Source organism: Calonectris borealis, chromosome 13 (genome assembly GCF_964195595.1).
Source record: "Calonectris borealis chromosome 13, bCalBor7.hap1.2, whole genome shotgun sequence".
Lineage (NCBI taxonomy): Eukaryota > Metazoa > Chordata > Aves > Procellariiformes > Procellariidae > Calonectris > Calonectris borealis.
Genome location: NC_134324.1, coordinates 20461490 through 20487762, shown reverse-complemented (window position 1 = coordinate 20487762; position 26273 = coordinate 20461490). Strand labels below are relative to the sequence as shown.

General features: G+C 37.8%; 1 protein-coding gene across 7 annotated transcripts in view; it reads left to right on the top strand.

The window, feature by feature from the left end:
• AMMECR1 (AMMECR nuclear protein 1) overlaps positions 1-26273 on the top strand; it is an 88238-nt gene that overhangs the window by 23171 nt on the left and 38794 nt on the right. For 6 of the 7 annotated variants that reach the window (XR_012675614.1, XR_012675615.1, XM_075162441.1 and 3 more), the window contains exon 2: positions 13371-13481. Coding sequence is in view for 5 of the 7 variants with exons in the window: in XM_075162441.1 (XP_075018542.1) it covers positions 13371-13481 (111 nt within the window). In the remaining 2 variants the exon portion in view is untranslated. Of the gene's footprint in view, positions 1-13370; positions 13482-13890; positions 13995-16836; positions 16894-17389; positions 22707-26273 lie in introns of those variants that run through there. The other variant, XM_075162445.1, reaches the window with a different exon arrangement.

Below are 26273 nucleotides of genomic sequence, written 5' to 3'. Positions count from 1 at the left end.
TGGGTAAAACTGTCAAGTAGTCAGAAGGAAAAATTCAGTATCTTCGTTGGCAATGAGAACAGACTTTCTTTTAAGGTAGTATGTGTAGACTCTAAAGGTAGGAGTTGTGTGTTAAGCTGCTGTCTGAAATCTATGCAAAACAATATTCTCTGGCTCTTGGTTTGTAGTTAATATGCAACAACTACTTGTGAGCATGGAATTGCTTGCTCTCTTAGAATAATGCAAATGGTGCTGTGGCGCTAAACTTCCAGACTGTTAGTGCCTAGAGAATGCTTTTTCTTTATCAGCTTTCAAAACTAATTGTATGCCTGAATCATCCTCCTAGTGGTAGAAGGGGAAACGTTATACTAGCATCTCAAAACTAATGTTTGCTGCATTGTTGCTAGTGACTTCTAAGGAAAGAAGGAATCTAGGAGCTGGAGCTATTCTTAGCTGATCTCTTTAGCATTGTCTTCACTATTCTTTTACGGGGTAGAAGTTCTGGGGACCTTATGCAGCTTTTAAGAACACTACATCCAAAATGTTTTAAAAACATTTGGTTTTGGATATATTTTACTTTATGGAATTTTAGGAGAGGGTTCTGCTGAATCCTTTCAAAGCATTAACTGTAAAAAAATGACTATTCGAAGGAAAATGCTTTCACTGGAAATATTTTGTCTCAATTCCAGTTTGTAAGTAGAATGATCATAAACTATACATGAGATCTTTGGTGGTACTGAAATTGTTTCAACTTTGACTTGCAAAGCTTCCAATTATATGTTTTTAGGGTGACTGTGTTGCATCCTTTAAAATGTTTTTCTTTGACATTAGTATCTCTAATTCAGGTCTACTTGCTCCTCCTCGAGAGGAGACTGGGGGATGGCATTACTAGGGGAGGATGGGTAGTGCCAGTCCTTTTAAGTGCTTGTTAATGTGAACACTTGTTAATTTGTTAACATGTTTGTTAATCTGACTACACTTGAACATGGGGTACATGGGTTCTGAGCTCATTTTTAGATATGGGAGCAGCATGTGGTTTTAAGTTGCTCACTTTCTTTGAAAATTGGGTGGGGAGGTGACTTTGGCTGGGACCTTATCCAGTTCAAAACACTTAAAATGTAGCCAGAGTTGCTTGATGCAAACTACTTATTGGATCAAATGCAGTATTTCCCTGTTTTTTCTGTCTACTGCTACAAAAGGGAACATAAAATCATTTAACGTCTTCTGGGGTATGAGAAAGGTAGGAATAGCCAGGAAGAAAATACCAGCTTTGCTTTAATAGTTTTTGTGAATATTTTTTGTTAACAAACCAATAGTTTCAATGTATAATCTGAAGTTAGTTTGAGTTGATTAAAAGAAGTATATTGTATGACTAATAATAAAAGTATTGGGAAACAAAATTATATTTCTTAGAAATATTTAAATATGCCCCATAGAAAGTAACAATCAGGTGACTGCAGACTCTGAAGTAATAACATTAATAATTTGTAACGACACTGAATTGATTTATTAACTTCATAAAGTCTGATTTTTCTGCTCTGGTTCATAATTGTGCAATTGGGAAAAACAATTTGCTTAAGTAGGTCAGCGTAAATGTGAACAGTTTTATAATGTAAATATACATATTGTTATATAATTTTATTAAATGTTACAAATTATTGTGTCTTAATAACCTAGAATACATTGACACTTGTTCTTGGTTGCTTTTGACATTAGAGCAAAAGTTTATCTGGAGGTACAGTCCTTACTCTGGATGTGTTTAATAAGCGTGTGTACTGTCTTGAAAGATTAAGCATTATTTTGATAAGAGGAGTTAAGTCTTCGTGTTTGCATTCCAAAATTCAAAATCCGCTTTCTCATAACTTTTTACTGAGGTTTTGGGAACATGCTGAATGCTCCAGAATTTATGAAAGCAAATAGTGACCCATTTAGGGAGAAAGGCCTCAACCCTCGCTGACTTGTAATGGGCATGGGGAATGCAATAACTTGAGTATTACTTCATTTCTTCTCCCCCTTTTCAAAAGCTGGTCACAAAGGGAGATAGATTAAGTATGAAAAAGATGGAGGGAGGACAGAAATGGGAAAGGAGATGATCTAGTGCTTAATAAGAGCCAGAATCAACTAGGCTAAGAGCAGAGCCATCCTATCTGCTTTCACAGGTATGACGTTGTACTGCTCGGATAAGCATGCGTGCCTGGCAGTAGCTGAGGGGTGTCTGTCTTCAAGCTGCATGTGCTGAGAGACTTGTGGGCACCTTTAATGGAAAAAAAAAATGTATAAAACAATAAGCCTTTTAAAAAAAGCAAAGCTGATTATTTATTGTCTTTAGTGATTTTTGGTGTTGAAATAGAGATATTTGGTTGGTTGGTTTTGAGGAGCACGTTCATATGTTTACCTTGCTGGTCAGGACTTGAATAGGATTAGCAGAAGTTTGCAAGATAGAAGGCTAAACCGACTAGTCAGAGGTAAATATGGAAGAGCCGGGGATCATGGCCTGCACGGTCACAGAAAATACTGTGATAATACCCTGGTGAGGAGCCTTGGCATCACAATTGCTGTGTTTTAAAGAGGATGTAACCCCTTGCCCTATTCTGGTAGTTCCTTTTTATGTTGTTAGCTTTTATTATTTAAGACTAGCAGGCTCGTTGTGCTTGGCATTCAGAGGAAGATGAGAACACTCTTCTCTTCCCCACTGTTCCTTCACTTCCACAGTCTTCTGGAGGAGCTATGAATTTTCCGTTTTACTTCTTGCTTTTTTTCTTCCTCATGTCTACTCTCAAATCATGTCCTCCCCTCCCTCTTTTATGTGGGTGACGGCTTCATGCCACTGTTCTTCATCGTTGCAAAGAGTATTTTAAATCTGAAATGACTAATGGTTTCCCTGTTGCATGCATGATTCTGACAAGAAATAGTAAACATTGTGTTAACAGTGCTGTTGCTAAGATCGGCAGCCAATGTGCTGGAATAACCTTGTGATATTGCATTGGCTAATACTTGGGTCATACTTGGAAAGCTGTCTCCACAGCTGTATGGGCTAGAAATATTTTTATGGTTTGGGGTTTTTTTGTGGTGTTTTTTTTTTCTTTTTTTTTAAACTCTAGCCATGCCTATGCCATTTTTGGCCTAACTGCATAGGATCTGTGTTGGATCCTCACTTAAACTTGATCTTAATATCTTGGAAATACAAATGGCTTTAGTGGCTAAAGTACAACCCTAGGGATTGATGTTCTAAAGATAATCAATTCTAGATGACTTAATTTAACTTAATGATTTAGCAGCTTTCCAGATGTATAAACCTGGTATCTGCTGATTGAGATATAAAACTGCTTGATGATCTTGGGTTTGTGGTGGACAAGAATTGCAGTTGGAACATTGTTGAAGCATTGTAATTTGAAGCAGTATGACCTGATTAACCGGTATGTCCTCTTGGTTAGTGTACGCATACTCAGCAGTTTGTCTGTGCAGACACCATGACAAAACAGTCCCTCATACAAACTCAATTTATACCCACTTGAGGTTGTCATTATGGGAATTTGGGGAAGAATCATTCCATTTTAGAGGAAAATTCACCCTAAAACAAGATATATAGACTTAAAGATGCATCAGTAACCCTGAGCAATGAAGCGAGTAATTGGATGACCTGTATGGAAGGTGCCATCCTGAGGAATTTCCAGGTGCCCTGTGGTGCTGCAGACCGAGTGCTCTGACATTACCACCCGTAGCGCCCTGAGGAGTGTCTCTATGGAGAATGTTATGATTTTGAAGGTTGTTTCTTGAAAGTGCAGTTATGTCGTGCTCTAAGTCCTTGTGCTCAGTTTCAAACACACTTGTGAGCTGGCAACATTAAAAACTGTCTGGAGTATAGAGGTGGGTAAACCGGTTTTGTCCTGAGCCACGATCCTCTGCTTGCGTAGAACGTAACTTTTAATGTTGATTTTGTTTCTCTGAGGAACTGTAAATACTCGAATCTTTTTTTAGCAGTGCTAAATAAGCCTACATAACCAACTTGTGTGATTTCTGAGTAGTTCTGGATTTTGTTACATGTAAATATTTATTTTAGCAAAGTGAACAGCAAACTTGGGAACATATGTCATAGAAACCCAATTTGTTTCATGAAGTTGATGGATTGTCTTGTAAGAGTTGGAGGGAGAAGGTGCAAAAGAACGACTTTGTAAATACAGAGTAGGGTCTGACTGAGCGTCCTATCTGGGCGTACCTAAAAGTCCTCGTCTGCCTCTTGTAAATTGTTACTTTTACCTTCTCTTTTCTGGAATGCTGCCCATGTTGCCTCAGCCTGTCTGATATAGTATACAAGAACAGCAGCACTGGTCCTGCAGCTGAATGAACAACCACATCATCTGGCTGTATTTGTGAATTTATGTCCATTTTTAAAATGAATTTTAATATATTGAATGCAATCTTAATTGAGGTGTTGTAGGTTCACTTTAGAAAATGACCTACCAGTAAACAGTCCTCTTATTTTTAACCCTGGTTATGCTGTTGTTTAAACTAGATTTTCTTAAAACAGTAGCTGCTTTCTGACCTTCCTTAAGATTAGCTGCTTAGCTAAGCAGAACTGGCTAACAAATTCACACCTAGCACCTCAGGTTTTGATTGTGAGGCTGATCTCTCTAGGGCATGTAATAATTTCTGGAAAGCCACCAAATATACTAAGTCTCTTATATGGGTAAAGAAAGAAATCTCTAAATGTTTGTTTCTGAAATACAGTAGTTGGAAGAGTTGCTCATTTGATAATTTAGTCCTGAGAATGACTGAAAGAATATGCTGTGCCCTCAGAAGTATTTAATAACTTTTTCAGTAATTATATAGTATTTTAAATTTAAAAATTGCAGATCTCACTTCCGGCTTCTGAAGCCAGTAGATTGTGGCGATTGTTTTTGGATCGTCATGTATTGGCAGTAACGAACCTTCTTCATTGACTAAATGTGTTGAAGGAGTAATGCAATACAGACTGTTTTTAAGAATTCAGCGTATCTTCTACAAGGAAGAAGAGTGTTATCATACAATAAATTTCCTCCTGTTCAGGGAAATCTATGGGGTTTTTTTACGTGCTCCAGTCTTTATGAATTTTGCTAGATGAAGTCATTATCCTAGTAAGTTGGGGTTTTTTGTGTATATGTGTGTAATTGGACACAGGCAAGGTAATGAATTTCAGACACTTTACTCAGTAGCTAATTCTTTTTCCAATTGTGTAAAAGTAGCCGAGCAATAGCGCTTTTTTAACTCATGTCAAAATATGTGTTAAAAGGCACTGTAGTGGAAAAACTAGCTTTTTATTTGCATCTAGGCTAACTGGACTGAAGGAGAAACTGAAGTCTTTAAGGTGAGCTAATTCTAGAAAAAAAATGATACTTACCTTTCCCCCAAAAGGCTTTTTAGATTGGCTTTCAGAATAGGAAAAATGTCATCCATGGGCTACTCTAAATTTTCACTTCAGAGCCCACTTTGAACTTGCAGATAAGTTGCTGAAGCAGCTGGCTTCTGTTCTTCATTCAGAAAGTGCTTATGCACTCAAGTAAATGTTGAATAGCACCTTGAACCTCGCTGAAGCTGCTAAGTCTTACATTCTTTGAAGCAATAAATTAATTAATGTTTTCTGATCTTTAGAATATGGTTAATGTTACATATCTCTTTCTCTACTCACTTCTGTAATACTGCTACGTAGAAGGAAACATACAGAAGTGTAAGATGAATGTGTTTTTTCTCAGATTTTTTTTTTTTTCTCCTGATCCTGGAGGTTTGTAATGACAATTGTCTCTCCCACAATTTAACAGATAGTTTCGTGTGTGAATTGTCCCTTTGTTCTTTTACATTGCATCACACAAAATCAGAAAAGGAGTCTGCAGTAAACATCAGGAGGCCATTTGGTCTTGTCTCTTGTTAAAGGGCAGAATCAAGTGTATTTACAGTATTCCTGACACTGGCCTGGTTTTGGAGGCCTTTGAGATTACACTAATGATGGCAGCTGTACGTCCTCCCAGGCAGTCAGTCCCAGCATTCATGTTTCTTACCATTAGGATTTTTTAAATAGAACATTTTACAGTTTGGATTTCTTAACATCTTCTGTTTCCAGATGTTACCCTAAGTCTCCGAGTTAAGTAGCTGGCCAACAATTTCCTTGTCTTTCTCTTTCTTCTCATAAATGATAGTTGTTTTTTCTTTATACTCATTAATATTCATATATCGTGTTGCAAATTGATTGTCCTTATTGTGCGTCTTTTTCTTGAGCTTTGCTGTTTTTCTGTCTGTCTTTTCAATAACCTGATTTATTTCCAATTTCTTCAAGTGGAGTGGATCTATTACTGTGATTGTTGGTCTTTTTTGCACTTGTACCCATTTCCTTTGAGGAAGTTTCCTTTCCTGTGAGGAGCTACTGACTTTTTCTTCCTTTTCTTGCTTCTCTTCTCTTCCAGAAAATCTTATGTGTTATTTGTCTACATTTATCAAATTCTGTCTTTATAAATTGGGGGGGGGGGGGGGAGGGGGGAGGGGGGAGGCGGGTGTTGCCCTTCTCCCTTATTCCCCTTTGGAGGTTCATGAACTCTTGTCTTGACTTTCTTGTGTCTTACCAGATTTTTTTCCAGAATGTATCTGGTAAGCTAAAATATCCTCGCACCACGTTGTGTGCTTGTATGACTGTTGCAGCAAGGCACTCACCAGATTTTGTTGTTGTTGACCAGCTCCATAATATCATCCATCAGGTTTCCCCTTTCATCACAAAGTAGATACTTTCAACATATCTGCCCCCCTCCTGTGCCTTGGAGCGTACGTACAGATGCCCTTGATAAAGCTATCAGTGTACATGTTCTGTCTCCTTCATTACTAAGCTGTATTCTCTATATTGAGTAATGTGAATTAGCTCACTGAATTGTGACATCTGGAAATGCCTGGAGTATAACAAAGTTTAGAGTGCATCAGTTAGCAGGGAGGCTGCCTTCTGTGATTCTGAATAAGGCTGGCAATGCTTGTGCGAGGATCGCAGCATACTGTTCTAATGATAAAGTTTAATTTCTCTTTCTCTAGATGCTTCTAGCTTGAAACAGTATTACGTGAGAGTTTAGCATTATTTGAAGGTATAGCACAATCCCAAATAAAATAGAGTAAGCTTTATGTTAAAAAATAAAAATGTTAAAATTTCTAGAATCTAGGAACAATAGCTTGTGTAAAACAAAAATGAAAACACTGCCATTGCAACTTTGCTTGTTTAGAGTACTTTCTGGGCGTGTTGTAGCTTGGAAATTGTCGGAGCTGAAGTGGAAGCACTCTGGTCTTTCAGAGGGATGAGTTTGCTGACTTTTCAAAGTGTCTGATCCTACGGGGTGTCAAGTAACATTAGGGCTATAGAGACTTTCTTCCCTTCTCTGGTTATAAAAGGTGGTAGGTTAAATAAATATAATGAAAATGTCTGTCTAAATATCATTTTACCTCTCAGTTCATCAAGTTTAATCCTTTTCACTTCAAAGTGCTACAAGTTTTTTTTATTGCTTGGAAGTCTTCAAGTGAAACCAAAAAAGTTCTTGCTCATCTTTTATAAAAGTAGAGGAATATTCTTGATCTGTTACCCTTCCTTTCCCCTATTCTTCCCACCTTCCTCCTCTTTCTTTTCCTCCCTATCCATAACAAGGAAGAGAAACTTTTCATACTGCTTGTGATGGTACCAGGAAAAGACCAATGTATTCCTACTTCTTGCCTTCTCCCCCACACCCCAACTTAAAGAATCTCTTCACTTTTTTATTAAATGTACTGGTAAATAAAAGGCAGCTTGTATCCAGTGCTACTTTATATTAAAAGAGGATATTTTTAACAGTGCTTTCTGCATGATGTCAGTGTAAGTTATTGGCATGCTGACTCTTACTGTGATAGCTGACTGATTACTAAAATAGCTTGCACACTTTGCTTTCAGTCTAAATATTTTCAGTAACATATAGCAAGCATACCTTGTGACCTTCATGTGAAGTGCTCTAATTCTCCAGAAGTTGTAACAAATTAATGCTCAAGTACAGGGCTGTCCTAGTTTCTTCATTAATGAAAATAGTGTAATAGTAGCTGAAGTGACACATGGGGCAGCACTCTGATCGGGTGACCCATGCTCCTGTGCTTCGGCCACACATTTTCTGGCTAGCCTTTAAGGTCAGTGTTTAGGGTGTTGGATACATGCATATATTTCAGTAATCTGTCAAAGAGACAGACTATGTATGTATGCCCCTTTTGGTTACAGCAATTGTATATAAGGAAGCAATAGTAGTTTAAACTTTTACTGTGTTGCAACTGTCTCTTTAATTCAGTTTTGCAACTGAAAGTAGGGAAAAACAATATATATGATCAGCTGGTTTTCATGGAGTTGTGCCTGACAACCTCTAACAGCAAATAACTGAAACAGTTGCCTGCTATTTAGATTAGAGCTGGGCAAGACTTTTCAATAAATAGTAAATTAGGCAACGGCTGGATGGAAAGTTTATAGTCTTCAGGTTGCTTGTGAATTTGCTGTGGCACCTGTACATAGTTTATATGGAAATATTTTTTCAGTGTGTGGCTCACAAACAAAAAATTACAAAATACAGACCCTTATGAAAGAAGAATGATTAAGATATTTACAGATGCTTCTAAGGGTCTGGATTTGGTCCCTTCTTCTGCTTCTGTACAGTTTGAAACATCTTCGACCAACTTTCAGCTACTGAGTATTCGGGGTGCTCTGCATAATTCCTGTTGTAACACTGTCAGCAGGGTATGTCACCTGGCACCACGAGAAGCTGGGTAACCCATCAGACGAGTAAATTTCCGAGTCTCTTGGTTCAAGAGGGCTCACTCCCAAGCTCGGAGCTGTTTTGCTTTTTAATAAGATGCTTCACCCTAAATTGAGTAAGAGAACTACTTGAAGCTGATTGATAGAGCCCTCCCAGGGAAGCGCAGCATCTGGTTAGGTGAATGTTTTTTTAAAAAACAAACAAACAACAACAAAAAAACCCCAGCTTTCATCCTAGGTCAAGAGGGAGCCAGAGTCAGAAAGGTGAGTGCACTCCACCCCAATATGCTCTCCCACTCTTGTGGGATATGGGGGTTCAAACTTCTTTAGGCAAAAAGAGCACTCGGATCTCCAGCATGCGATGCATATCCTTGCTGTACGTCATTGGATAAAAGGGACTCCTAGTATCACATCTGCTGCCTCTTTTGCTTTTTACTGAAGATTTTCTTTTCTATTGTTCTCTTTTGTTTTCTTTCAAGTGCCCGGAGGTGCAAATTTTCATTTTAGGTCTAACAATGTGTTGCTCAAAAAACCCCTCCTTTTTATTCTAAAAAAAACCCCAGATAACAGATGAAAATAAGGATTTTTTTCAAGTTGAAAATGTACATATTTACTTAGCTGTTCTTGACATCGATATCTGTGGAGTTTGACACTTAGCCTCAGATCTCAGATTTGCAGTTATGTTAGATGGAAAGTTTATTTGTGGGTTATTGGCTTTAAAACACAAGAAAAGCATTGCAGGCTTGGAGAAAATAGGCAAGCAGCTGAAACCAAGAGTGCCAATAAAAAGCAAAAGAACATCACTAGAAAGAAACAAATTCTTTTGTCTGCATAGCTTGTCTAGGTTCTATGAGCAGTTTTCCTATTGTCTTTGTTTAGTGTAAGACTGGAAATGCTCTTTAAAGTTTTGAATGGCAGACTCGGACTTTGTATTAGGCTGTGAGAGTTAATCCTAAAATGTAGCAGTCAGTGTTTCTAGTTCAGAAATGGAAGCATTAATGCAGGTGCGAGACCCTCCTCTGTAATTCTGCGTACAGTTCTGGACACTGATGTTCAAGAAGGCGAATTTAAACTGGAAAAAGTTGTAGAGGAGAGCTGTGATGGTCAGAATGGAAAGATCCCCTTTGAGAGCAAACTGAATGAACACAACCCATTTAGCTCAGCAAAGTGAAGTCTGAAGAGGCATACAAACTCTTTCTATAAATACTTTGGGGAATAATAACCGGGAAGGGAAAAGAACTATTTAAACTAAAGGACAATGTTGGCACAAGAATAGCTAGGTATAAGCTGACTGGGAAAACATTTTGGCAGGAAATCAGAATGTTTCCAGAGGTTCTGAACTTCAGTGAAGTTTTGAGGCAACCTTCTAATTTTTCATTTTAGGGGTTTTGTCCCCATTATTTTCTAGCAATTTTTAAGATGGAGAATGTGGATCATTTATGAACAGAATTATATAATTATTCCTTAAGATAGCAGGAGCCCTAAAGGTCCCTTTCAGCCTTATTTCTTGAATCTTAAGAGTTAGAATCCTCTTGGGTCACTGACTGCTCTAACCTTTGGTCCATATTACAATTTGAAGACATCTGTGATGGTAATTAAGAAAAGTAATTCTGTTCAGTAGGCTTATATCTTCTGTGTAGACATGCTGATACCTTTAGTGGCTCCTGGGGAACAGGGAGGCAAGTGTGCAGGAATACAGAAGTTGAAAGGTTGGAAAAACATCTTTAGTCAGATTTTGTGATGTACAGCATGTATGGCTGCCAGTGGTGGTTCATTTACCCAATGGACAGAGGTTTAAATTTAGTCCGAATGGTATGTTTAGACTACTACTGCCACTAGTACAAAAATATATGTATATAACCTTTACTTTTTCTGTTGGTACTCATTGACAAGGACCTTCAAAGCATATGCAAATGTTTCAGTAATCTATTTGACATTTAGTGATGGTCTCTGGATGTTTTCTTCTATTGTCCTTTTAAAATAGCAGTAACAATGCATCCTAGAAGGAATTCTATTTTGACAAGAAAGTAAATGTGTATATGTTTCCCTGAATTATAGCCCTCCGCTAAGTGTATTACAGCTAATAAATCTCATAATCCAAAGATAAAGGTCAAGAGAATAATCCTAAAGTCCAATGTGAATCTTACTCAGGCTTGTTTCTGTGCAAGGGGAGAGAGTGTCTTCAGTGCCATTGCGATCTAATAATTTTGCTGATACCATTTAGGGGAACTGGGATACCTTTCTTGAAAATGCTGGTAAAATGCCACTTGTTGATTTAAATGGAGAATACCGTAATAACCTGCATTCTACTAAATGTTAGGTAGTAGTTCCTTCTGGCTTTACGCTCTTCAGTTTTTCTCAAACAACTTAAAAAAAAAAAAAAAAAAGAAAAGGCGGGGGAGAGGGGGGCAAAAAGAAAGAAAAGGAAATCCAAATCCAAAAGAAAGGTATGACTTCAGCTTCCTCTTCCATTCATCATCATTGAAAGAAGGGAACTTGTCCAGTTTAATCAAATAAGGAGGAAGCTGCTCTACCAGCAGGCGATAACAACAGGTTTTGGAAAGTTATGAGAGGACTAGGTGCTGCTGCATTGGTGCTGTAGAGACTGAGAGGCATGTCCATTTCTGCCATCTCATGATGAATATCTTGTGACACACCAGACAAAGCGAATGGGATGGAAGGAGAAAAGGATACCTTGAGAGTCCAAAACCACCCACATACCTATGTATACACCCCCAGTAACAGTTACATCCATCTCTGTTACGCTGTGCAGTGATTCATGCAGTTGTGCAGCGACTGATCTGCTCATCTCATAAAGCTCTTAGCCTTAGTATATTTTAAGAATCTCAGCATAGCTAGAAAGGGAGGTTCTGTTTCGCAAAATACAGAGAAACTTGCAGATTATATTTTTACTGATCTTTCAGATGAGGAGTCAGACAAGATATACTTATCAAAGGTTGTCTTGCAGTGTAGCATTGTTAATCTTACAGTGCACTGTTGTAAATCTGCTCATTATTTGCAGCTGATAGTAGTAACAGAAGATGATTCTTATTTTTTGAAGAAGCCAACTTGACTTTTTGTGAATTTTTGACTGCATCTGTTCTTCTGGATCTGCTCCCCTCCTTAAAGGCACATGTGGTAATTATGTTTGCTTTGTAATCTCCTGCTTCTCAGATGTAACCTGAGGTAGGTTACCTCATGTTAGGCTTCTTGATCTTCATAGCAATGGCTATGAACTATATAGTAGGATACTGTGTAGTAGACAGCTATAAAGAAAATCAAGATTAATTCAGCACAATGGTTTGTACATGTGTATAATGCTGAAGAGCAGTGCCTGATCAAAAAGCTTTGGAGAGAAATCAGTTGTGCATCCTTAAGTGTGCGTGTGGAGGTCGCAGGTGCTCGAAATGCCAGAGATGCGTCTTGCTTCTGTCAGCTTTAGTGCAGCGTGGCTGTAGTCTTCATAGCAAGAATGATATATATTTATGCCTGAATGGCCTATGACTTTCCAGAAAAATTAACACCAGATTTATTTCAGGATTTAAGGGGGAGGTGCTCTGCAGGTGGGGGGGGAGGGGAGGGTGAGGTGCTTGTTCTGCAGAAATGTGAACCTATTTGTGATCAAGAATACTCTGTGTCAAGTTGTTTAACTGAAATGCCTTTTTAAAATTTTTCTTTTTAAGCCTAACAGTAAGGGAAGGTGCACTCTTGTTTATGTAATCCACTTTGATTTGTCTCCTTTCTGGAAAAAGAGTAAATTTTATATGCTTTTCTTCTCTATACGTCCCTGTTCATCTCAGGATTAGAAATCTTTGTTAGAGTGGAGAGGACTGGGTATCCAGGAGCCTTGTGCACTCCCTTGAGAAATTCAAGTTTCTGTAGTTTTCTGTTTCTTGTGTATTATGCAATGCTCTAGAACTGCAAGGAAAACTTTAGTTGTATGGTTTATCTCTTCCTTGTTAGTGCACAGATTGGTACAAAGTTGTTTGACAGTAGAGGTGTTTCTTTGTAACTGTCACAGTCGTATAATCGAGACATGTTCAACTTACTAGAGATTTTGCTCCACTCCTGGTCATTTTTGAGATTCTTACTCTAACTTGGGATTCATGGAGAAAATATCCTTTCCTCAGGCAGTTCTTTAAGTTTGGAGGGTGTTCCTAAGTTTTCTTGTCTTCCAAGGATTTCTGGTAGTTTCTTGCCAGCAGTGTTAAGTACCAAAGAATTTGTGTTCAGGTGGAGGGGTACCTAGTGTGACAGGGGTATTTTTCCCTTCTGTAAAGGGTTCCTTATGTACAGATGTCTAAGGCGAGGCTTTTCCCATTCACCGGAGAAGGCTAATGGGTAACAGTGAGGGACACTGAGCATATCATATCTGTTACCAAGCAGTTGCATTCTGTCCATTAACTATTCCAGTAATCTTATTTTCTATTTCATCACATGAGCAACATTTCTGGAACAGTCAAAATAATTGCAAAGGACATTTCTAAATACTATGGCCTGCTCAGATACAGTTATTTTAGAGATTTGGCCCCCCATTGCCTGAAATGGAAGGGCGCTGTTGCTGAAATTTCACACTGACTGTCAATATTGCTTCTGTGATCATGTCTTTTTTTCTTCCCTAAAACAGCCCACTGTTTGTAACGTGGAAGATTGGTCGAGATAAACGATTGCGTGGATGCATAGGTACTTTTTCCGCCATGAACCTGCATTCAGGACTCAGGGAGTACACACTTACTAGGTAAGATTTTGTTTTCTGTAGCCTTGACTTACATATTTAAATAGTCTACTGAGGAGATGATAGGTGTGCTTTGATTTGTTTTGGGTTTTTTGGCTGTGTCACTGTACTGATCAATGAAAACTTGTACCTCCTTTTGATGCTAAGTGTATTGCCTGGTTATTTGACTAGTGGTGTCATGAGGCTATGGTTTCAGTTAAAAACCATAACTTGAGCCTTTTTTTTTTTATTGGTCTGGAAAAACTACTCTCCAGTAGCTTATTGTAACTGACTATTACAGTATTTTTTTCAGTGTTCAGACAAATTTTAACCTTAATAGTTAATGTCAGGGCAGAAGACCAGAAAGTCAGATTTGGGGATTATCCTATTCACACGTCTAAAACAGCAGGTATTCTCACCTCTTCTCCATCAGGTGCTTCCAATCAGCTGCAGTTAATTTAATGCTACAAATTTCCATTACATGTTACTCTTCAGATACATCCCAGCCCCTGAGTGGGAAGCTTCTGGATGAGGGAGGTAAGTGATGATAATCCTTCACTCCCTGGCAGCATAATCCTTCATTTTTTGATCTACACCTAAATTCATTCACCTTAATATTGTTCCATTTCCTTTGCATAGAGTGAAAACTAATAAGTTTATCACTAGAGCTAGTAGCAAGCTTTCTACTTGTTTTTTCTAAGAGTTTTCTTAAGTTTATTTTCTGAAGAATCAATGGAATTTTGTTCCACTCAGTTACAATAGACTGTTTATAGTGCTTTAAAATAGAAACTACATTCTGGCATGTGTAGACCTCTAAAACTGTCATCACTTAAAATAATTGGTGCCTCCAGATCACTTTAGATTTGAGGCTTTCCTCCATTGCAGGATCTTCCTCTTTGCTGTTAAAATGCCTTGTCAATCCCAGTATTAAGTAATATTAAAATGGGACATGTTCTTTCTTACATGTCTCACTAGTTTGTTGCAAGCTGAAGTTCATTTCATGCTTTTCTCTGCTCAGCTTGAAGAAATCAACTGCTCATCTCCTGGAGTCCTTACAAACTTCTGAAAGACCAAGTTACCTTTATTGTGTTGGGTTTTTTTATTATATGGTCTGGAATGTTTCTGGTTGTGTCCTTTAAAACCTCAGCAATCAAAATGGTCAATGAGAAGAAGCTTATAATAAAATTCAAAGCAATTTCTCTGGTTGAAGGTTAAAAGCCTTAAAATCTTAACCATTAGTGAGCCAGACTGGAGGAAAAACAACGTGTCCCCTGCACTGGAGAGTGTTTCATTTAAGTGTACACTTTTCAGTGCCTGAACAAGAATGATAAGCTTGTACGGAAAATTACCCCCAAAGACTAGGAAGAAGGTGATAGCCAAAAAAGTAGTCTTTGTTGCTCATAGATTTTTCCATTCTCACAAATCAAATAGTGCTGTACTCTTGCATACCTTTAAAAATGCTTAGAAGATTCCCATCACTGTATTCTAACTCTGAAAGCTGAAGTCAAAATATATGAAAAGTGATGCAAATTAAAGGGAACTGAAATATTTTCAGTGCAGTATTTAAGCAATGGCCACATGCTGTGGAAGTTTATATTAGGCTATTCAGAGGATAGTTTAGTAACTTTCAAGATGAGAGAAATGAAACTATATACCAACCTATTTTTCAAAAATTCTTGTGAGATCATCAGTTGTTTTAAAAAAAAAAATCTATTTAGTGGCATATTGGATTTTATTACCTTTCATGGGGAACCTTTTTCATGTCTATGGCACCAAACGTGTTCTCTGTTGTTTTTTAAAACAAAACAAAAAAAACCCCACAAAACAAAAAAAGCAAAACAACACCACACAACCAAAAACAAATTTCAGGTATGACCACTGAAGTGTAAAGTTCATATCTGAAGGTACAAAAAAGTTGTTCCCTTCTATCAATCATTATTTAAAAAAAGAAAAGGTTACCTGTGATCCGTTTCCTTCATGGTGTTAGTCTTTTCAACTACAGAGCTTCCAGAGGAGAGCATTTGAGGAATAAAAGAAGCACCTTTGAAACATCTATGAACTTTCAGAGTTTGGAGCTCCACAGGCCTCCCTAGGAGGGATCAGAAACTAGGACGTTACAGCTTGATCCAGCAGTATGTGGGCAATAGGGTCCTGCAGAAGATACGACAATTCCTGAAAGAGGAAAAAAAACTTCTTCAGGGAAGGCAAAAATTATGTGGGCAATAGGGTCCTGCAGAAGATACGACAATTCCTGAAAGAGAAAAAAAACTTCTTCAGGGAAGGCAAAAATTAATCAACAAAGTAGGTAGAATGAGAATGGACTCTCCACTTCAGAAAGTGGAACTTGACCAAAATTTTCAATTGAGGATAGAGGCAGATATTCTTCTGACTTTTACTTTGACACTGAGAGGCACTTTTCTTCAGTTATTCTGAAGATACAGCATGGATAAACAGAACCAGGTTGTTTGTCTAGTTCATTCTTATCTTTTTCAGCACCTTCTGTGGAATTGTGGCCCAACTTTCAGTGAGTAAAATGGTACAGAGGAACAGCTGTTCTTTAAATGCCGTGGTCCTTAGTGATCAAAATATCCTCAATTTCCTTCATGCGTGATTTTATTACAAATATGCTGAGTAGTGCTTAGGATCATGATAAATCAAATTTTCCTTAATTCTAGTAGTGATCTCTAGTTGTATATTGTATACAATGCGTAGCATATACATCTCTTTCTGCATACAATAATGTAGTTTCTTCAAAACAGCATAATGATAGTTCATCTAGGAATCTGAAGTGAACAATTTCTTTCTTGGGACACCCACACCCCACGTAAAAAACACCTTTTGGGGGTCTATAAACAAAAATGGTGATGATGTGTGACCAAGTGAGTTTCTCTTCCCCATTTTGAGCTCTGTAGGTTGTTATGCTGGTATTGCCAGTATGTTCTAAACAGGAAATTTATGTAGAATGATTCATCATTAATTGGATGCATCTGCCTAAGTCGTGAGGAGGGATGAGAATACCCATAGTTAAAAATGCTAGTACTGTATTCCTAATAAAATCTACATGTTAGAATTCAATTTTTGCTGCAGTTATATCAGTGAAACACAGGGGAAAGAAAGTGTATTATTAAAATCTTCTGCAGAACTTGATGAAAAGATAGATTCAGATTTAGTGATTTTATATAATTTTAGTAGGAGGTTAGTTGGATAAACATCTATCCTTGTCCAAAACGTTTTACAGTATTGAATATTGTTTATTAAGATGTAAGTAGTTTATCATGGGCAAAATAGTCCTTTAGATTGAATGTGTTAATTGAATATCCCACCTGAATGCGTAAAAATAAACCAATCCAGATTATGAAAAATACCTTGTGTTTTACAGCTCCTTCAAGAAAATACACTGAACTTGGAAGCAGGTTACCACAGAATTTCATAACAGGTTGATAAATTACTTTTTCATGTATTCTGTTCAGCAGTAAGACTTAGTTTTTGGCACTGAAGTTTTGAACTCCTGCTCTCTTACACTTGAGATACCGAATGAAACTGTTTCATTTATTAATTTTAGTCTAGTTTTTCTACCCATTTCATATAATTTGAAGTCATATTTTATGCGTAGTGGATATAACAAGTATAGATGTATAAATTAAGTTTTAAGTCTGCGTTGGTTTATCCTATCAAGGCTAGAATATCTATCTGGGGGGGAAGTAGTAGAGAAGAGGCAGGTAAAGGGAGATGTTATATGACAGAGCCTTCTGTCTCAGAAGAAAGCAGTGAAGAAAAATTGGAGGACTCCAAGTCGTAAGTGGATTAGCGTAATGGCTGAAAACTGGATTTAAATTTTAAAATAATATGTAGCCCATCCTCCTTAACTAGCATAGGCCTGTCTCTACTGCCTATATGATGTAATCAGTCTTTTTGTTGTATGTTCACCTAAGAGAAATATGACTGCTGTCAGACATTCAGCCTAGATGTGGTTGATCAAGAAATGAAAACAAAGAGGGAAGCTTGGGATGAGAAGCACAAGATTGAAGGAAATGAAACCTGCAACCCAACTTTCTCATAACTGAATTCGGGTGTAGATTCCATATGAGGATTTGGCTACCAGTGGCATCAACTACTGCTCTGTTTGTCACAATTTCTAGAGTCTTAGTCCTTGTTGCTGCCATATCGCCTGCCTGCTCTCTGTGAAAAACATTGACCCTTTCCTCCCGTTCCACACAGTAAAGTTAACCATCCAACTGCAAGAATGGTTCCCAGTATGGCAAACTTATTTAAGGGGTAAAATTGAAAAATATTGAATGACTGATCACATTAACCTTGATGTTGGCCTTATTTACTAAAGACCAGAAGCAAGTATTTGTGCAGACAGGGCAGCTTCCCTCTTGTGTTTAGCTGAGGTTACTACGCTGTTTAATTCCTTTTTCTTCTTACTAATCATAGACTTGTTCAGCCTTCCCTGTAATCAGCCCCTACAACTCTGTGCTAACTTCCCAGAGCCTTTACCATCAGGCGGTGTTGCTATGGGTGTAGATAGTTATTGCTGTTGATCCAGGGCAAAGCATACTCATGTATCTGACTGCAATTTTAGAACTGCAGAGTTGGGGGGATTATGTATGTTTTTGACATTTGTTGTGACCTTCACTGTTCACAGAAGTCATAGTCTGAATTAATTCCTGCAAATAGCATTTCATGTAATATTTCAGAGCACATTGTTGCTTCTGTATTGCCCACTAACAATACTTCGCAGGCTGTCTTATTTTGTGGCTTTGATTTATAGTAGACCACTGCTGAAAGTCAGCTTTTTTTATTCCATTACTACTCTGCATCTGGTGGCCACCAATGAAAAATGCCTGATAATGTGAGCTGAACCTTACACTATCACTTTCAAAATTAAACTCTGCAGAGAGCCATGTAGACTCTGGACAGCCTGAACTCACCACTGTTATGCTCTTCCTGTACGTTTAACATTGTCTTTAAAGCCAGGAAACATCATGTTTCTTCCTTTTCATTTGTATATTTCTGTGAAAAGCAGGCGTCTGCTGGTTGCCTCTGAGTTTTGAAGGTCATCTTATTGAGGCAGAGGGCACAGATTTTGCCCTTACTAAAGGATGACCAGCGACAGAGGGAGGATCTCAAGGTGAGAAGAGGTGCTTAGGGAGATCTGTGGTAACAGGGTTCTGTGTCCAGTTGAGAGGACAGACAACCAGTGTGTCCCACTGAGCATGTGAGAAGCCAGTTGCAACAGCCATCTGGAATGTGTAACTCCTCACTCCCACTTACCCCCTGTGACCCCAGTTAATTGTTAAGTTTTTAGTGGGGGTTCAACTTACAGAATCCTCTAAGCTTTAATAATAAAAGTGCGGACGTGCTGTCAAAGCCTTTTGAGCCAATAAGACTGCAGGCAGCTGGAGCTCCTCAGGCGATGTCTTTCACTTACGCCATCATATCCCTTCGCTGAGTGACAAGGTTCTGCCCTAGAGAGTCTGCAGTTAGGAGTGAAGTCAGAGCATCCTGCGCTCCTGGGGAGGTAGGAAGTGGGGGACCAAAATGACGCTTAAAATGGTGTACTGAGTGTTTTTCCCTCAGCCCGGCGTGGGGGGTCTCTGGCCCTAAGGAAGATTGAAGGATGCTGAAGAAGTTGCAGGACTGCTTCTATGCTAGTTTGTACCGTGGCCCCCACTGAAAGGTTGGTAGTTGAGGATGTTGCCATGACACAGACATCTTCCAGTGACCAGTGTAAGGCAGATCCTGCTGGTCGTGTAGTCAGCAGCAGAGAGAGTGGTTTAAGCGATTCTCATCACTTTGTGATCACTAAAACTCCTTAGCAAAAGAAAGAGGTGTCTGAGCCAAAGCCATGTTTGAAAGAGATTTGGAAATACATAAGCACTGTAACCTTGTAGCGTTATTGCTCTGAAGGGAGGAGGGAGTAGCTGTTTCGGAGAAGGTGGGAATGGTCCCGAGGAAAGAACAGGCCGTATCAAGGCAATAGGTGAATTTAAACCAATATTTACTAGACTTATTTTTAAAACATATTCTATCATGACTCAGAGATAAGGTGCAAGGTCTAAAGATACGGCATCTGTAAGGTTTTTTGTTGTGTGGCCACAGGATTTGTGAGCTGCCTCAGCTGCCACAATACAGAATAGTTGCTCCTGTTCTATTTGGTGTTTTTACTCCTGTAAATTCTAGGTGCGCTGTCCCTGTCTGCTGGCCTCTGCTGCACCTGATTTATCTTTGTGTATAAGTTATTTGCAAAGGTAGCTGCAATTTTTGCTTTTGCTAACAGGCTTAAATGAGTTCTGTTTTTGAGTCCTCAACAGTTGTCATATCTGGGCCATGTGCTGTTTCTCTTCTCACGAACAAAGTGCAGTGCAGGAAAGGGGGGGAGGGGGAATTCTATCGCAAATGAGTGTATTTCAATTAAAATCAGTAATAGGGGGTAGAAATACTGAAAGTGATTGCTGTCAAGCACAGTTAGACATCATATTTGTTAGAAAATGCATCCTTTAAGTTTCTCAAATCGGTAAGTAAAAACAATTTAATCGGGTTGTTCCAGTTTATAAGTGAGGTGGGACGTATAGAGAGATGCAATCTCTTTTGTTGGACTGATGCAGCCACATAAAATTAGATAAGCTTTTTGCATACAAGCCTTTCTGTAAGTTGTAAGGAAAACCTTTTTTAACAAGGCAAGTTAATCTTAAATGCAATAGAAGCCTGTTCAAGTTTTGATGGTTTTTTAATTATTATTTTATTTTTATTTTGGTTTGTCCTTTAATTTACATTTCTATTCCCTTCTCCTGATTATCTCTTGAAGTTATAACTTTACATGTGAGATGTATAGGGTTTCCATTGGTGTTCTGGACATTTAATTATAGTGTTAGTAAAGATAACGTACATTGTGTTAACATTAGTATTTTATTATAATCTTTATAGGAATTGCAGCTGACTTGATAGAATTGTCTTAAACTCTAAGTCAGACCTGGGCCACAGCATATTAAGACAGTTCAGCAGTAAACTTTGCTTTACAAATTAGAAGATACATATATACATATATAGATATGTATATATTTATGGTGGTGTTGACCTCCAGAGATATTATTAATAATCTTAGAACTCCCTTTCTGTTTTCCAAAATGCTTCTGGTAAAATACAAAATTAAGGTATTGGCACCTTAATTTTTAAATGATGACTGATTACCTTTAATGAAACAGCGGCAAAATTATTTTAACATACCTGTATTTTGTACAGGCTCATGTGTTTTGCCTGCCATGTCATCTGTATGGAGATGAGACTTTACTGAAACTCAGAGCTGTTCATATTTCTAAGTTTGATTTAAGCCAAAAAAAGCTTGTTGCTGAACTACTGTAGACATTAATTTTACAAATAACACCACTTTAATTTGGGTAAATCCTCAGATCTGTTACAGTGGAATATAATTGTTTCGTAGTAAAATGGATTGTGATGTAAACTCACAATACCAGAAACTCTAAATGAAGTATACAAATTTGAATTTATTGAGCCAGGCTTAGTTACTCTATGTGAGTCAATTTAGTAAGTAGGTCTGTAATGATTTTGTGCACACAGTGCCAGGTCGTTATTTCAGGGAACTGTTGCTTAACAGAACTGTCGACTGCCTTTTCTCAAAGGGCAAAGCTAAACACCATACTGGCTCTAGAAGTGGGAAAAAACCACAAACTTTTGCTTTAATGATGGGTTAAATGCTTCTCCTTATTTCATTATGAAATGAAAATAAAATAATGTTGTTTAGGAGGGAGAAGGAGCATGTCCTAGTGAGTATATGTTTCTTGCACATTATGTGTGTTGGGGATGTAGTAATTCTGCCTTAATTTTTTTTTCTTCATTTAAAAAAAAAAAAAAGGATACCGGTTTTGTAATTGTTAGTCTATTTTTCCTGAGAAAAACCTTGCTAGACCCTTGGACCTAATGGTAGATGATAGTCTGTTTCCTTAGCAACACTTCCTGAAAGAAAGCAAAGGAAAACACTCCAAGTGGAAAGACAGTCCTTAGATTATTATCTTTATGAAAGGAGGAGCACATAACGATGCCCTACCAAAGCTTTTTAAATAGATCCAGGGTTTTCAAATATTGATAACCATTTTACCATTTTGCTGGGAAAACTGGATTATAGGGTATGAATTCTTAGGCACAGGGGAATGCATTACTGCATTTGGCAGAATAAACTTAATCTGTGAATTGACTGTTTATGAAAGGTAACTGGAAATCTAGGAAAAATGGATTTTTAGAATTCAAAATTATTACAAAATTGCTATATATGTATAAAGTGGCTCAATGAAGTTTGGATGGGGTTTTGCTGAGACTGTCATCAGTCAAAGGTCTCAGCAGTTGAATTAAAACTGGTAATTTAAAAAATACGCTTCTTGTAAAATGCATGCTTTGAAAAAGCCATGATGAAGCAAAATAACTTGCATTAGTTGATGTAATTTGTGGTATTTTGAATAAATCGGATATTCCTGAAATTTGATTGAATGTGAATGAGTAACTGGGGACATCCAGCAGTTACTCAGACTTTCCAGATGGGTTTCAGGGAGGAGCCATGTCATTTGTGACTCTAGTCTTTCCCACGATGCTCTTGCATTTCATGTTCTTCCCACACAGTCTCCTTCTATTATGCTAAGAAAACGGTGCACACCCTGTAAGTTCAAAGACAGAGTTCTAGTTGAGTTGAAACACGAGTTTGGTTGAAAGTCAGATTTGTATTTGTCTTTGAATATTACTTGACATAAGTATTTGGGAGGGAGGGTGGAGTCAGGGGAACTGGCCGCCCTGGTTTTCCTAGCAAAGCTCTATGTTGCCGTGACTCTTACTTTTCCATTACTGGTATGGATGGTTGTTGGTACTCCATGGTTTTTGGTCAACTTTTTCATTTTTTTGTATGATACTCTTAAAGGGAACGTCTTCAAAACATTTCCTAAAAATCTTTTAGAATGGAATTTGCTTTCATTTGAGACTCTTGGTGAGTTGTTATTTCTTAAGCACTACAAAAACATACTGAGTTATGGGTCAGTGCTGAAGAATACAAGATAGGACTGTGCGCTCAGACAGCGGAGAGGGGCGTAGATGAAGTGTGTCTCGGAGCACTTGCGTTTTAAAGAAAGGTTTTGCTTATTTGGAAACTCTTAGCTGAGACTGAATGGAAGAAGGTGGCACAGAAGTTGCCTGCTTCTGGGCAAGTTTCTCTCTCTGGCTGTTCTCAGCTTAGCAGTAGATATTTATTTTTAATATGGAGTAAGGGACATTTCCCACAACTTTATTGCTAAGGCAGGTGGAAAAAACTTCCCACTGCACATACTGCCCAGTGCTTACATGTGCTAAATATGGAAGGATGTTAACACAGTTTGTCCCTCACTTCCTAAGGTGCTGGAAATTGAGGTGCAGCAGTGGTATATTAGATATCTCACCCAGTAGAAGTAAACTTAAAGGCTTTGTTTGGCTCAAGAAGCTAATTTTTGGTGAAATCTACTATTTTAATACAAATTATCAGGGATTAAACGAGGTCAAAGGAAAAAGAATTGTCTCTTATGCTTATAAACTGTTAAAATCTTTAAACTCTGTAGCTTTGTGTGGGAGGCACTGTGGGAAAGGAGTCTCAATTAAAGTTTTCAGTCTGTCAGCACCTCCTCCATTTAGGTGTTTTCTGATGCTTCCTTTTAAGACTGTATAAAGAAGAAATAGCACAAACTGGGTGTGGGGACCAGGCTCCAAAAGCCCTCATTATCTCTGTTCACTTTAACACAAAGATGTTGAAGCTTTTGAAATTGAGTTTAGCATTTTCCATAGACCAGAGTAATGAGAATTAAAATACCCTTGTAAACTGTAGCAGAATTTTCTGCTTTCTGTTTTTAAATAGTACCAACAGATACCTGTTTCTAAAAATCATTCCTGTTGGTACTGGGAAGAGAGAAGTTACGGAGCTGTATAGTTGAGATGGTAGAAAAGCTCTTGGAAGAAGAAATAGCATATCCACCTCTGGTGGGACATAAGCAGCCATATAAAATGCTGAAGAATGTCTGAAGACATCTAAGCCTAAACACACTTCAGATTCTGAGGTAGTCCAAAAGTCTTATAGGCCCCAGCGCTCTGTACTATTTCAACTCATATAATGTATGTATTTGTGAGCCTGTGATCCAGGGGCGGGGGGAAGTTGACCTGTCTTGAATTTCATCATTTACAAATGACTGAAGTTTTACTATTCCTTTGATGCATTGTAGGAGGGAATATATATTTACCTGAAAATAACAGTTGTGGGTTTTTTTATGACATGATTTTAAAATGCAATATTAGAGACAAAAGCATTCCAGGTTTGTCTGTTCCCTTTGAATTGTTGATGCACTTTTCAAACTCTGCTATTTTCAGCTGTACTCCGTAAAAGTGTATGGAGTGATATATACACTCCATACAAGTGTATAGTGGTGATAGCCTTTATTTTAGAAACAGAAATTGAATGTCCTTTGATTTCTTAGCTATGTAAATGACAATGCATTGGTGCAGTTTACAAAGCATGTAATGCTGTGAAAGTACGTAAATAAAGAGTTTCTTAGAAATATTTGATGTAGATTCAAAAAATATTTCTGACCTCCCAGATGTCTACTTTTATGTGAATTTTCAAAACTTTTAATTAAAACTTTTCTAAATCTAGTTGTAATTAACACACAGAGAATAGATTTTTGACCATAGTGGAGAATAGCTTTTTTTGGCCATCAATACCAACTTCAGTAGGACTGGTAACACTCAATTCTTAGAGCAGGGATATTGTGGGGGGGGAACGGTGACATGCGCCTGTGTTTTACATATGCAGGCTACAAAGTCTGTTAGCTCACATGCTTAAATTTAGGTTTGCTGTTCCAATGCAATGATCTTTTTTCCTTAGTGCAGATTACTTGTAGTAAAGGGTCAACAGTCAGGCAAGCAGTCTGTCAGGCTGGAGAAGTACAGTATATAAATAACTCCCACAAGAACGTAGGGAACTTGTACAGATGTTAAGGAGTGCTCCGATGAGCCTGAGCACAGCTCTTGGGAACTTCCCCATCTGTCACAAGCTGCAACCCCAGCTTCATTGAAAAGGGCCTTTGTGATAATGGCAATTACTAACGGTTGTGTAAGTCAGTATGTGCAATCAGGTATATCAAACTTTTACCAGCAAGGAAATGTGACTTTGTTGAATTGAATAATGTTACGCCTTTTTATTTTTACTGAATTCTTCAGTTGAGTAAATTTTATTTAAATTGAATTTGATTTGATTTGACAGGAGAAAAGAAGAAAAGCTCTCCCATTTTTTGAACAGTACAACTTTTTGATACTTCTAGTTCAAGTATTTTAATGACTTACACTTCTGTAATACCACAAACCAAAGTAAGTCGCAATAGCTACCTGTAACATGCAATTAATTCGCCCTTTCAGATACCAGCCTAATTGCCAGTAATGTTTTCCAAGTGTTTTATCCATAAACAAAAGCCAGATTAGAAATACCTTCAAACTGGTACATTCAAACAATATTTCTCAGTTTAGAAGACTATTCATTTTCTCTCTGTGAGAAAAGTTGCTAAAGTGAATTATTTAGAATAACAATACATTTAATATGTAATAAAAAGTTTAAGTAATTCTTTTTCTTCAAATATTGGCTTATATCCCATTCAACTGAAGTGTCAATGTAAAGCCAAAAATGTTTAAAATCAAAATACATTCTGACTCACCTGCATGAAGGTTGAAAGAGATTTGAACGTTTGCATTTAAAAAAAAAACGTTCTGTGTGCATCTGTATATTTTTAACAGCTTTGGTTCTTATGAAAGACAATTAAAAGAGCTGCTTTTGTTATCTCTAGGGCCGGTTACTTCCAGATGCTATTGTTAAAACCCCATAGATAGCATGTTGGTTTTGCCATGAAGAAGAAGTGCTTGTTATATATATGAATGCAAAGAAGGGAAAGGGGAAATGTAATTTTAAAATAACTGAAAGGTCATTGCAACCTCAGTTCTCTCACAGAGCATCACTGCTTTTCACCAGAAATATTTTTACATGTTCTGTCAAGAAATTGATGCTGGTTTTGTTTCTGTTCCCAGAAGCTTCTACACAATTTGCAAGCTGGTTAGATGGCCCTTTCTCATCTGTGCTGAGGATGCATTCTGCAGTTTGCTCACTTAGCTACACAGAGGCTTTTTTTCCTTTGACCTAGACTGCTAATCCCTCATTGCAAAGAGCAGCAGCTGTGCTTTGTCTGTGGAGGTCTCTGCACTGCATGCAGCCTCATTCGTTAGAGCAACCCCCTCTTTGTGTGTTCTGCTTTTTCAATTACTGAAAGGGTGACTTTCTGTTTTCTTGCTCAGAAAACCCTCTTCAGGTTTGTGGAAGTCTACAATGCATGATTTTTTTTTTCCCCAAAAAAAATGTAGGTTTCCAAGAGCTGTTACATACAATTTCACAAAACTCTGTGTTTGACTAAAGTCTTCCTGACATTCAGGAGGTGAAACATTTCTGAGTTGCTTTTTAGAAAGGTAATGAAACCTATTACCATTTAAATATTAAACACTTTAGATAGATGTGTTGAATTATAGCTCTAATGGATATAATTACAAATAAACCAATTTTTTGTGTGTCCACGTTGTATCCTCATTTAACATTGAATAATCAGGCTTCAGTTGCTCTTGGTATGATTCCCTCAGTTAAACGTAAGTAGCAATGTAAGATGTTAGTGGTAGTTGAAAACGAAGTTAACACAAGAACAGAGCAGAGAGTCATTTGCTGGTTTAGGCTTTACTGCAGTGAATGGCAAAACTCCCACT